Source organism: Corvus brachyrhynchos, unplaced genomic scaffold, assembly GCF_000691975.1.
Source record: "Corvus brachyrhynchos isolate BGI_N302 unplaced genomic scaffold, ASM69197v1 scaffold297, whole genome shotgun sequence".
Taxonomy (NCBI): Eukaryota; Metazoa; Chordata; class Aves; order Passeriformes; family Corvidae; genus Corvus; species Corvus brachyrhynchos.
Window position 1 is genome coordinate 76,721 of NW_008239118.1, and position 11,979 is coordinate 88,699.

General features: G+C 55.5%; 1 protein-coding gene across 1 annotated transcript in view; it reads right to left on the reverse strand.

Moving 5' to 3' along the window:
• The window catches only part of TCF4 (transcription factor 4), a 130,186-nt gene that overhangs the window by 66,592 nt on the left and 51,615 nt on the right, over positions 1 to 11,979 (reverse strand). Inside the window, exon 5 of the mRNA XM_017739860.1 lies at positions 1,519 to 1,583. Coding sequence (XP_017595349.1) covers positions 1,519 to 1,583 — 65 coding nt within the window. The remainder of the gene's footprint in view (positions 1 to 1,518; positions 1,584 to 11,979) is intronic.

Here is an 11,979-nt window from a genome sequence, read left to right on the forward strand (position 1 = left end):
AGCGCTGCGGAGGAGCCGCTGGAATTTTCCTGGCCAGGTAGAATTCCAAGAAAGGCCTGTTTTCCTGCAGCGCCGCCATGGCAGATGTGGCTCGATTATGAGCGGGAGACTCCCGGGAATTGCTGCCTGGATCCCACCATCCATCAGCAGCTGTTGGGAGGGAAGGGAAGGGAAGGGATGGAGCGGCACTCGCGCCTTCCGGAGTGTGGGAAGGGTTCCTGGGATAACGGGCAGGGAACGGGATAACTCCCAAAGAAATGGGTTTTTGTCCTGGTGCTGCTCCCAGCGTTTACTCCATCCCTGGAATGTTCCAGGCTGGGCTTGGAGTAACCTGGGATAAAGGGAAGTGGCCCTGCCCCTTCCAAGTGATTCCATGACTCCTCCAGAATTCCAAGGCTGGGAAGAACATGACCTGGAAATGGCCTCCCCTTGGCAGGGAGCAGTTCCCATCCTTCCTTCCGGCTTTTCCACAGGGCGTGCGAGCACGCCTCAGGATCCAGCACCGCTGGAATCCGGCATGGCTCTTCTTGGAAGGGCCCTCTGAGCCCACCCCAGCCCCGCTGCCCGCGTCCCCAGGGGCCACATCCACCCCTTCTGGGAACAATTCCGGCGATTCCGACTCCGTGCCATTCCGGTGGGAAGGGCCGCACTCCTGCTTCCACCAGGACCTCCCCAATTCCTCCCATTCCCACCTCGTTCCCCACGGAACGTTCCAAATCCCCGCACCGCACCGGCATGGCGTCCATCCCCACATTCCCGAAAAACAGCCGGGACGGAGCGCTTCCCTTTCCCACAGGGAAATGCTCTGTGTCCCGCCTCTGCCTTGGGATCATTCCTGGCACGTGCGACGCCTGGAGAGCTGGGAACGTTAGGAACCGATCCCATTGCCGGGACAGTTTTCCGAAGCACGGGCACGGGAAGGGAGGAGCAGAAGGAACGAAGGGCCGTGATTAATGCCGCTCCTGGAACGAGCGAGGAAAGTGTCTCTCTAAAAACTCAATTGTCTGCGAACAAAGCACGGAATTTGGCCATGGATGGCGTTTTTAGGCTCGGGATTTCTCCGGAGACTTCCCAAGATGCAAATTCCGAGTGCGGGGAGGCAGAGGCACAAGCGCTCCACCTTTGTATTCCGCTGGCATTTTATTCTTTCATTCAAGTCCTCCCCTTCTCCGAGCTCCGGCGCGCTTCCCTCGGGAAGGCTTCGCCGTTAGCCTGCTGGCCTTGACTTCCCGCCAACAACAATTCCCAAACAAAAAGGGACAACAAATCACATTTCCACAGCCATTCCCACCCCTCGCTGCAACCCCGAGCCCATCCCGCACATCCCGGGAAAAGCCGGGTCTCGGGCGCCGCCATCCCGCGCTCAGGGCTCACTCTTCCCACGGCAGTCGGGATTGCGGGAATGCCGCGCCGGACGCAAAGGGCAGCAGCTCCCAGCGGCGCTGAGGTCAGCCCTAGGAGCTGCATCCCGGCAGGAAAAGCTCGGGAAGAGGCCGTTTCCGCGGGATTGGCACTTACCTGGTGGCAGCCCTGCAAGTTGGAATCTCGGCCATATGAGGAGTACGAGCCTCGTTCTGTTTTACCTGGGAATGAAGGAAAAGGGCAGATAAATGCATGGATCACGGATACAGAGCTTTTCCAAGCTTTTTATCTGCTGGTCATCCCTCGTTCCCAAGGCCGGCTCCATGGATAAACCGGGCCCGGCTGACCCTGGGATGCAGGGAGGCACAGAAAGGGGTTAGCGATTTCCCTGGAAATAACGCCCTCATCCTGGCTGTGCTTCCTGGAAGTGGCATTCCATGGAATTCCAGGGGCTGGGTGAAGGTGGGAGCTGCACCCTCCATGTCCCAGCTTCCAGCCTCACCCAGGAGCTGCTGGGAATGTGCTTCCCTGCTCTCTCCCGGGAAGAGCTGAGCAACTGACACCTGGGAAGGAGACCCAGACTGGGAACGGGGAATTTGCCACCGAGGCCGGGAGCTGACCGGGGATCTCAGGCCTGGTTTTGTCCCTCTCAGCTTTCCCAGGAAGCTCGTGAGGCTCCCATGGCAGAGCCTGGCCGCTGGCAGCGGCCGTGCTGTCGTTGCAGAGGGAAGAAAGGGGATTTTTGGGACTGAATGGGTGAAGCGAAGGAGGGAAGAGGAGGTTTGTGCCGAGCATTAAGTCATGGCTGAGCAGCACCGCCCCACGTGCTCCCAGACAAAGAGCAGTCAAGAGGGCTGATCCCAAACATATTGCCAGGGAAAGACCACCCTTCTGGAGAGGAGAAGCTCGGCAAGAGGGGGGGAGGCACGGCAGAAATCCCTCCGAAAATTCCCGGCTTTCCGACAGGCCGCGGCACAAAAGGCGCTCGGCAGCACCAGCAAGAGGGAGCAGCTGCTGCCCGAGCTCCCCGGCGATGCCAGGGCCGCTCCACACCCAGCTCAGTATTCCCAGTCCCATGCCAGTGCCAGGCAGGAGCCACAGCGAGGCGGCTCGTCAGACAAAGGAGGCCGCAGTTCGGTTAATCGTTCCCAAAAAGTGCCCACATCCCACATTCCACAATTGGAACATCCATCTCCCAGGTTGGAGTGACACAGTTGGTTTGTTCCCAGTGCTTGGGAATCGCAAATTCCTTCTCCTCATCCCAACTGGAGCCCCTGGAGCTTTTGTCTCCCCATTGTTTCGCACATGAACTTCCAAGATAGATTTGCAATTCACGGGGCACGGCAGGAACTTTGGGAAGCGCTTGGATCCGGTGATCCCAAACCCATGGATCGCCCTCAGCCTGGGAACACTGGAAACAATTCCAGACTGACACCACGAGGCAATTTCAGCTGGGAATCGACGGGCAAGAGAACACGCCTGGAAGGGCATGTGCCACCTCCCAGCACCCCGAGAGGGCCGGGAAGGAGGAGGAGGGAAGCTGGGGGGAAGCTGGGGGGAAGCGGCTCCCCCAGGAAAAGCAGGGACGAGGGAAGCGGGTCGGAGCCGGCAGCCGGGGCGCTCCGAGCAGCCCCGCGCTCCCGCCCGCGCTCCGGAAGCTCCTTTGCCATCGGCTCAGGCTCGGCTTAATTTCAGTTGTGAAAAAATATTTATCCCGATACAAAAATAAACCCCCTGCAAATTACAAGTTGTCAGGGATCAGATCCACTCCTATTTGTGTGGGGGAGGAATCGGGAACAGCGGAGACATGAATCATTCCCAGTAATTTGAGTGTTTCCATGACATCAATGGGCACTCGGCCAGGACTCTGTCGAAGTCTGTGAGGTACCAAAGCGGCTCCGCAGCCAGCGGGAGATTGACTTTTTTTTTTTTAGGATTATGCTCCTTGGAAAAGATTGCATCTCCAGCATCCACTTTTCCCACCGAGCCCGTGGCTCCTGAGCTCCCGAGGGAGTTTTTCCTCGGATTTCTGCACCCCAGAAATCCGTCGGGAACGAACCCCGTGAATTTGGGGGAAACTCAAGGAATGGTTAAACCCCGGCCCCGCAGAGATTGTCACCGTCACCAGAAGGATAAAATCATCCCCCGTCCTTCTCCACACCTCAGGAGGGGGGGACACCTTCTCCCTACATTCCCTAAATTACCCATTTCGAAGGAACTCCGTTCTCGATGCTGCTTCCCTGCCTCCCATCCTCGGGCACATCCCCAGCCCCCGACGCGATCGGTGGGAGCAGCCGCGAGGAGCGGCTCTTTAAGCACCTATTTGTGCTGCCAAAGAAAGGCTTCTCCCGACTTCCCGCATTTCCCGTGGATTCGGCGGCTTAACAACGCCATTCCCGGCCATTTCCCAGGGCTAGGCAAAGCTCAAGGTTCTCCCTCCTCGAGATTTTTCTCTGGAAGGTTTCAAAAGAGAAAAAAAAACCCCAAGGAGAGAGCGCGGCTCCGGCGCCGCCGCTTCCCGCCGCATCCACTGCGGAATTTTCGAGCCAAGCCTCCGGAGCGGTCGGGAATGCGGCAGCCGCTGCGGATATTTTTTGGCACAAAGACAACGGTGGCAGTGCCAAGCCCCATGGCTAAAACTCCTCCGAAGAGGCAGGAGGGAAGCATTCCGCGCTCCGCTCCCTTCCCGCGCGGAGCGGCCACGGCCGCCTTTTCCGAGGGAAAAGTCCCCGCTGGAATATTGCGCTGGGGGAGGCCGGGAAAGAGGAGGGGGGAGAATAGAGGGGAAGAAGAGGGACAGCCTTGGCAGGGATCGTTTCCAACGTGCCGCTCCTCGCCGGCCCTTGCCGTGGCTTTGGGAACAAAGCTCCGTGGCCGGAGCTGCCCGGCACAGGGAATGACTTTGGAGGCTGCGGCTGGGCTTTGGGGAAGGCAGGGAGAGCTTGGGAAGCGGGAAGAGCGCGTGGGGAAATACCGGGATCTGCAGTGAACGGCCACAATGCCAATCACGGGAGAGACAAAGGAGCAACTCCGCGCAGCTCCTGTTTTCCTGGCATTTCAGCTCCCTGCTCTCCGAACACCTGCAGGAAAAAATCCCCCTCCCTCCCCAAATATTCCCTCCATGCTTTATTTAATGGCCAGGAATCCGTGCAGGAGGAAGCCATGGAGGAGTTGGGAAAATTAATTAGGAAATTTCAGCAACTTCCAAAGGATAAATGCGAGGGATCCCATTCCCCTGCTCGTTCCCTGCCCCGGGGAAAGGGCACCTTGGCGGTTTTTGGGAAGCAGAAGGAGACGGATGAGGCAGAGGAAAGGAAGGGAAATTATTCCCGTCAATTCTTTTAATTCGGTTTTTCCTTGGATTTCGTATTTAAACGTTTTTTTAAGGGACGAACCCAACGGGAGTATTTTAATTCCAGTTCTGCACGCCCGATCTTTGGGTCTGGGGCTTGCTCAGACCGAGGGAAACTTGGCTGGGGACAGCAGAAATGATCAGGAATTGGGATTTTAATAGCTCCCAATTTCCAGCCGTCCTTTTGCTTCAATCCATGATTTAATTCCAGGTTTTTGTGGTAATTAAGGATTGTCCGACGGGAAGGAGCCCGACATGCTCCCCGTTAAGGACAAAAGAAATGACAAATTTAAGGACAAATTAAAGGAGAATTCCCAAACCAAGCCGGGAACGAGGAGCACAAAGCTGGAGAACATTTGGGATCGAGCAAGGGAAGAGGCTGAACTTCCCAAATCCCAATTAATACACACACCGGTGATCCCGGCTGGAGCAGCAGGAACCCTTTCACTCGGCCGCCATCCCGACCTCTGCATCCCAAATTTTCTTCCAGTTGGGTTGCAGGGGAAAGGGAAGGTGGAAGGGCTCCGAAGCCCAATCTGCCAGCACCGGGATCGGCTCCCTGGATTATCCATTAAAAACCAGGGCTTTTTTTTCCCTTGGAGCTCCCAAAATGCCTCGTTTCAGCTGAGAGATCCAGCTAAAATTCATAGGGAATTATCAATTATCCAAGGAAAACCTCATGGAAATAAATGAGGATTTTCTCCCAAATATGAGCACCTCAGTGGGGGGAAAATAAATCTATTTTAAAATATCAAATATTTATTTGTGTCCCTGCTTTCTCCACGGACAACATCCCGAGGTTTTCCTGGGAAAGATGGAATGAAAAATCTCCTGTCCACCTTCCCATCGGAGCAGGCAGCAGAGCGCTCCTGTATTTTTGCAGAACTTTGGAATATTCTGTTCTTCAGAAGAGAAAGGAAAAAAAAAAAAGGAGAGGGCAAAGGGGGGGAAAGAGAGGGAACAAAAAAACCAGGGGAAACAAGGGAAATAAGCAGGAGGGGGAATTTTCTGCCTCCCGACTGCGGGAGCAGATCCCTGGCACCAGGAGCAGCTGGCGGGGAGCTCATCCCCTTTGTGCTCCGCTCGCCTTCCGAGCACTCCGGCGGCTCCCGGGCGGCTCCCGCGGGCACCGAGCTGGCACGGGGACAAGCAGCCCTGGGCAGCGGCCCCACGGAGCCCAGGTGTTCCTGCTACAGCTAAGCCGGGCTCAGCCAAGCCGGGCCTGAGCCGCGCCGGCCACCCAAACGCTGCCCGTGCCGACGTGGCCCCAAAATCCCAGTTTTTCTCCGCGTTTTCCATCACAAAGGAGCTCATCCCTGGGAACGGAGGGCTCGTGGTAATGAGCTGGTGCTGCTTTGTGCTCCACGGCAAGGCCCGACAACAAACCCAGGAGGGATCCGGGCCGTTTCGGGCCACGCAATCGGACACGCCGCCGGCAAGGAGCCGTCGCATCCACAAACCAGGCACAAAGCTCGGGAAAACACTCATCCCGGCAACCTGAAGGGAAACCGGGCTCGAGACCTTGCGGCCAGGGTCGAGGCAGGAAACAGGGATGGGAATGGAAGGGATGTTCCGACGGCACGGCAAGGCAGGGATCAGCTCCCCGCAGTGCCACCAAACGCCAAGGGAACGAAGGCCGGGAGCCCCTCGGAAAACAAAGCTCCGGAGCTCGGCCCACGGGAAGCAGGGCAAGGTGGGGCGGAAGCGGGGCCTCGCCAGGAAAGGCGAATTCCCAAAGGTGCCGGAGCTCTTCCCGATGCACGCTGCATGCAGGTATCCCTGCCAGGCTCCGCGGGGCACCGGGAGCGCTGCCTGTGGAGCTGGGGAAGGGACGGCACCCACCGGCGCTGCCCACGCCACCCTCACCCGCCGAGAACTCGGCCCCTGAACCGGGGCATCCAAAGGGAAAGATTCCAGGAAGCTGCCCCATGCGTCACCGCTCCATAGGCAGCGGCACAATCCGTAACATTCCAGGGATTAATAAGCTGGATATCGAATCCACGCGCTAATTGCGAGCGGAATAATAAACTTCCCTAATTAAATTAGGGATTTATGGAAACAAAACGCCCGTTTCTTCCCAGGCTGAGGGAAGAATATGGATATTTAACGAGGGGAGGAAGCTGGGAAATTCCTTGGAGCCGTGGGATGCTCCCAGGGCCCGAGGCCACGCGGAGATGCAGTGATGGGAAGAAGTTTGGGAGACGACCCCTCGTTTGCAGCGATTCCATGAGCATCTTTCGGGTCCTTTGGAATTTCAGGCTCCGGGAGATAACGAGTGAACAGCCTGAACACCTGGAATATTGTTGGGAGAGGAGCAAAACCTCCCATGAAACAAGGGATTGTGCTTCACCCTGTTCTTGGAAAACAATGGGGAAAGGGGCTGGGGAGGGAAAAGGGCCACTGGAAAACGGAATCAAAGGGAAATCCGAGGCGCTGGTGAATAGGGGAGGATTAAAGTCACAAAAAGGAACAAGATTCCCACAAAATCTCAGATAAGAGCGCGCTGTAATCGCGCTCCGGCCCGCGGGAATATCCAGGGATTGGATGGATATCGCTCTATCCCAAGCGAGCCTCGGAGCGGGATTTGGAACGGAACCAGCCCATGGGGTGATCCCTCCGGGTCTGTTCCCATCTTCATCGTGGAGCTGGAAAGCTGGGATTCCACCAGCATCGCTTCCAACCGAGGCAGACAAGGATCCGAAGCCATGGGATCCAAAGGGGAGGACACAAAGCCACGCCGGACATGGATAAGGAGATCCAGAGCCTACGGGAGCAGATTTGGGATCAACGGACACCTGGACACAACATCCTGGAACGTCCATTCCCAAAGGGACCGACACTCTGAGGAATCTGGGATGGGACAGAAGGAGCAGGGACCTTTCCCATGGAAGATTCCATGCCCACGGCAGGAGGTGGGAATGAGGTGCTCCTTCAGGTCCCTTCCAACCAAAGCATTCCCAGATTCCAGGATTCCGTGGCACCAGGGATGGCAGCACCAGCGTCATCCATTAGGTATTCCTAGAAAACCACAGCCGACCCTTCCACGGAGATTAAAGGCTCCGTTAGTAATTCCTGCCCAAGATCCATTTATCCCACATATTCCTCATCCCATAAAATCCCAGCTCAAAACATGGATTTTTGTTCTCATTTTGGGTTCAACAAAACCCACTTCGGACCCTTTGGATCTTCTGAGGGGACACAACAAACTCCAAGGTTCCCAGAGGATGGGAAAACAGCGGGAATTCTGGGGCTAATGCCAAATACTCCAGAATTCCCTATTATCCCCCATCAGCAGTTCCAGCAGAGGGCATGCACACCTGCAGGAGAAATGACACTTCCCGAATATTCCAGGATCTTTGTGGCCTGAGAACCCACGCCAAGTCCACACACGCTCTCCAACACCTCTGGAACAAGGACAAAACATTCCAATTCCTCGGTGAATACATCGCACCTGGAAGGAATGTTATGCCGAGGAGCAAAATCCATGGAATCCTGGAATCGTCTGGGTTGGAAGGAACCTTAAGGCAGGGCAGGAACCTTAAGGCAGGAACACTTCCTGCTATCCCAGGCTGCTCCAAGCCCTGTCCACAAGAAGCCAGGGAGATGCTCCCAGGGCTGAAGCCGGGCTGGGAGAGCTGGGAATGTTCACCTGGAGAAGGGGAGGATCCAGGGAGAGCTCTGAGCCCCTGGCAGGGCCTAAAGGGGCTCCAGGAGAGCTGCAGAGGGACTGGGGACAAGGCATGGAGGGACAGGACACAGGGAATGGCTTCAAATCGGCAAAGGGGAGATCAGGATGGGATATGGGGAAGGAATTCCTGGCTGGGAGGGTCGCGAGGAGCTGGAATGGAATTCCCAGAGCAGCTGTGGCTGCCCCTGGATCCCTGGTAGTGTCCCGGGCCAGGCTGGGATAACCTGGGACAGCGGGAGGTGTCCCTGCCATGGCAGGGGGTGGCCGTGGATGATCCTTCAGCTCCATTCCCCCCCCAAAGCATTCCAGGATTCCCTGAAGCCCACGGAGGCGCATCCAGCGCCTCTTCCAGCCCGCGCAGGGAAGCACGCGGGAGCGGGAAGGCCGAGGCTCTCTCCTCTCCCTCCCGTGCTCATCGCGGCCGATGTGAGCGGATCTGACGCGCAGCCGGCCGGGGTCAGCGCCGCGGATAACGCCTGGGAAAATTCCACGGCATCTAGGTCGCTGCCCGCGGGGGAAAGGAGCGCGCGCCTCCTCCGCCCGTCTCCATCCCAATCCTTCATCCCGCAGCCCGCAGCTCTGAGCGCGATGCAAGAAAGGAGCCGAACGCTCCGAGCGAAAATCTGCTTCCAGGACAATCCATTATCCCTGACAAGTTAAATGTTCCATGGGAGACCATATGGCACCGGAGCAGGGCCGGCGCTGCGGCGGCGAGCTCGGCAAATGCATCACAATTACGGACCTGACGGGAGACCCCGCTGCCCGTGTCTGCCACAGCCCCTTCCTGCCCCTCCCGGGAACCCTCTGCCCCCCAAAATCAGGGACTGAAGTCGCGCCGGACTCCGGCTCAAGGCGTTTTTATGCCCAGAAATGCGCTAAATCTGGGATATTCCTCACATGGAGAACAGCGATCTTGGAGCAACATGGGACAGCGGAACGTGTCCCTTCCCACGGCATGGGGTTGGAGCTGGATGATCCTTTGGATACTTCCAAGCCAAACCATTCCATGGCTCCACTCTTGGAGACCAAGGAAAATGGCGAGGTGACGAAAAAGAAGGAAACGGCCCCAAAGGCGCGGGATGAGTTCCACAGGAGTGTCACCCGCAGTCCCCACTCCCGAACCCTCGGGATGAGTTCCACAGGAATGGGGAGGTGTTTCCCTATGGAGCCTCCCCAGCACCTCTGTGTCCGTGGGTTTGACCAGAGAATTCCCACATGGAAAGAGAATGGCACTACTGATCCCAAAGATCTCCACCTTCCAGATCCATGACTTCCTATGGAAGCAATGCTGGAGCCCCAGGCATTCCCAGGAGCCTGAATCCATCCAATCCTGGGTATTGATGAGGCTTTCCCAACGCCTGCTCCGCAGGGACTGGGAATACCGGATTCCCCACCCCTATGGAGATGGATCCTGACTGCCATTGATAAAAAATGGGCCAATTAGAAGGGAAAAATATGCAAATGAGCTGTCCCTAATGAGGTTCTGCAATGATTTGGTGCTGAAAACAGGAGCTGGTGCTGCCAGAATTCCTTGTGGAAAAGCTCTTCCATGGAAAAGGATGGAAGGACTTCCATAAAGCTGTTCAGGAGCAATTTCCCACCATTTTTAGGGCCTGGAGCCAGGAATTCCCCAAATTTCTCGCGCCAGGATCCCCTTCCAGGGATGTGCCACACGACCAGGAAGGCTCCGGGGAATACTGGGAATTGTTTCCTGGAGAACCAAGGTGATCCTTGGAAAAACCCAGTGTCTGCATGGCCAGCTGATGCTCTGGGATGAAAATCCAAGGCAAAACAGGGATTTCCTTCTGAATTTCAGGAAATTGGGATTTAAAAAAATCCTTATTAGGAATAGGAGTGGCTTTATTAAGGAATTATTAAATATTTATTAAAAGCTTAATTAAACAATTCCTCTTCTGCCTTAAGGAATTTTTCCAGTTGGAATTTCGGCAGGAGGAATTTAATATCCCGAAATAAGGGATTTGTCCGTTGTTATTCCTTGCAGGAAAACACGAAGGAAAACAATTCCACTGTTACTCCTCTATTCTTGGGAAGCCACATCTGGGATGCTCCGGTCACCCTTGGCTCTCCCATGGGAAAACCTCCTGGAAAACCTTCCTTGGGATGTTGCAAATGGAAGTTTCTTGCATTTTTAGCTGAGATTTCAGTGTTTCCCCCCCCAAATCTCCCAGAAATTCCGTTCCAAAGGATTTTTTGTCTCACTGGGTCCATCCCAAATAGATTATGGCTCCTGAAAAGATTCCATGGCTGAGCCTCCGGGCCAGGAAGGAAAACACACGGAAATGGATGTTTGCTTTGTACAGGCTCCTGGAATAAACTCACTGCTCCATGATTTTCTCCCTGACTCTTCCCTGATTATCCAATGGATGCAATCCATGAGGCAGAAATGGAGGGGAAAAGAGAAATCCAGTGAAAACTGTGGAGATTCCACCATGGAATCCTGCTCCGGGATCTGATTCCCAATGCAAACGTCCGTATAAAAACCGGATCCAGGGGGCCGTGAAGGCCAGGGTTGATCCTCTGCATTTCGTCAGAAACTCAGGAATTCTGCCTGGGCGTTATTCCCAAATTCCCCGTTTTCTGAGCCCTTAGGAGAACAACAGGGCTAGGAAAGAATTTTATTTGCCCTCATCCATGATTTTAAGCAAGAGATGCTGAAAAAGGAGAAAGTTCAAAACCTTGGAATTCTTCTTATTAAAAAGTTCCGTGTTTCCCATCTAAAATCCAAGGGAGCTGGAAACAATCCGGCTCCAAGCCTGGCGTGCGGCAATTCCCAAAATTCCCCTGGATCCACGTGAGGGATGGGAGGAGGGATGGGTGGAGAACCTGCCCTGGGGAAGCGTTCGGGTCCTGGAGCCGTCCCTGGCTTGGCCACAGCCCCACACTTGGGAAGGAGTTTTGGAAGGCTGGGATATTGAGAAGGAATGGGAATCTCTGCCTGCTGCTCCTGGGATGCACCACGGCCCATTCCCACCTCCCTGGTCCTTCTGGGAACGCCCCAGGGCTGGTGGAGGACGCGGAGATGGATCCCAGCGCCTCTCCCAGAAAGGCGAGCGAGAATTTGGCTCATCCCAAAAGCCCGAATGAGAAGGAGAAGAAGACAATGGTGGTGGTGTTTTGAACTTTGCCAGGCTTTGGAAAAGCCAGGGAGAATTCCCAGGGAGGCTCTGCGATCCCAGAGTCTGCCACGATGGAGTCGGGAATGGGCTTCACCAAATCCAGCAGCAATTCTCCCACTATTTCCCTTATTTTGGATTCATTCCTTGAATCCCTTGAATTCCCTTTTCCCCCTGGAAACGATCCCTCATTTCTGACGCAGCGCTCTCGGGCCTGCTTCCGTTCCACATCCCATTGCTTCCCGTTCCCCAGCAATGAAAGGAAAGGAAAGGAAATGAAAAGCCACGGTTTCCTTCCCTCCTTCCCATGGAAAACCAGCAGAACATTCTTGGATATTTATTTAAGCTTGGTAATGTATTCCCAGGTTTTTTGGGAATAAAATCCAAATATTTCTCCCCTTATCCTGCCCCAAATTCCTCACTGGGGGCAAACAACGATGAAA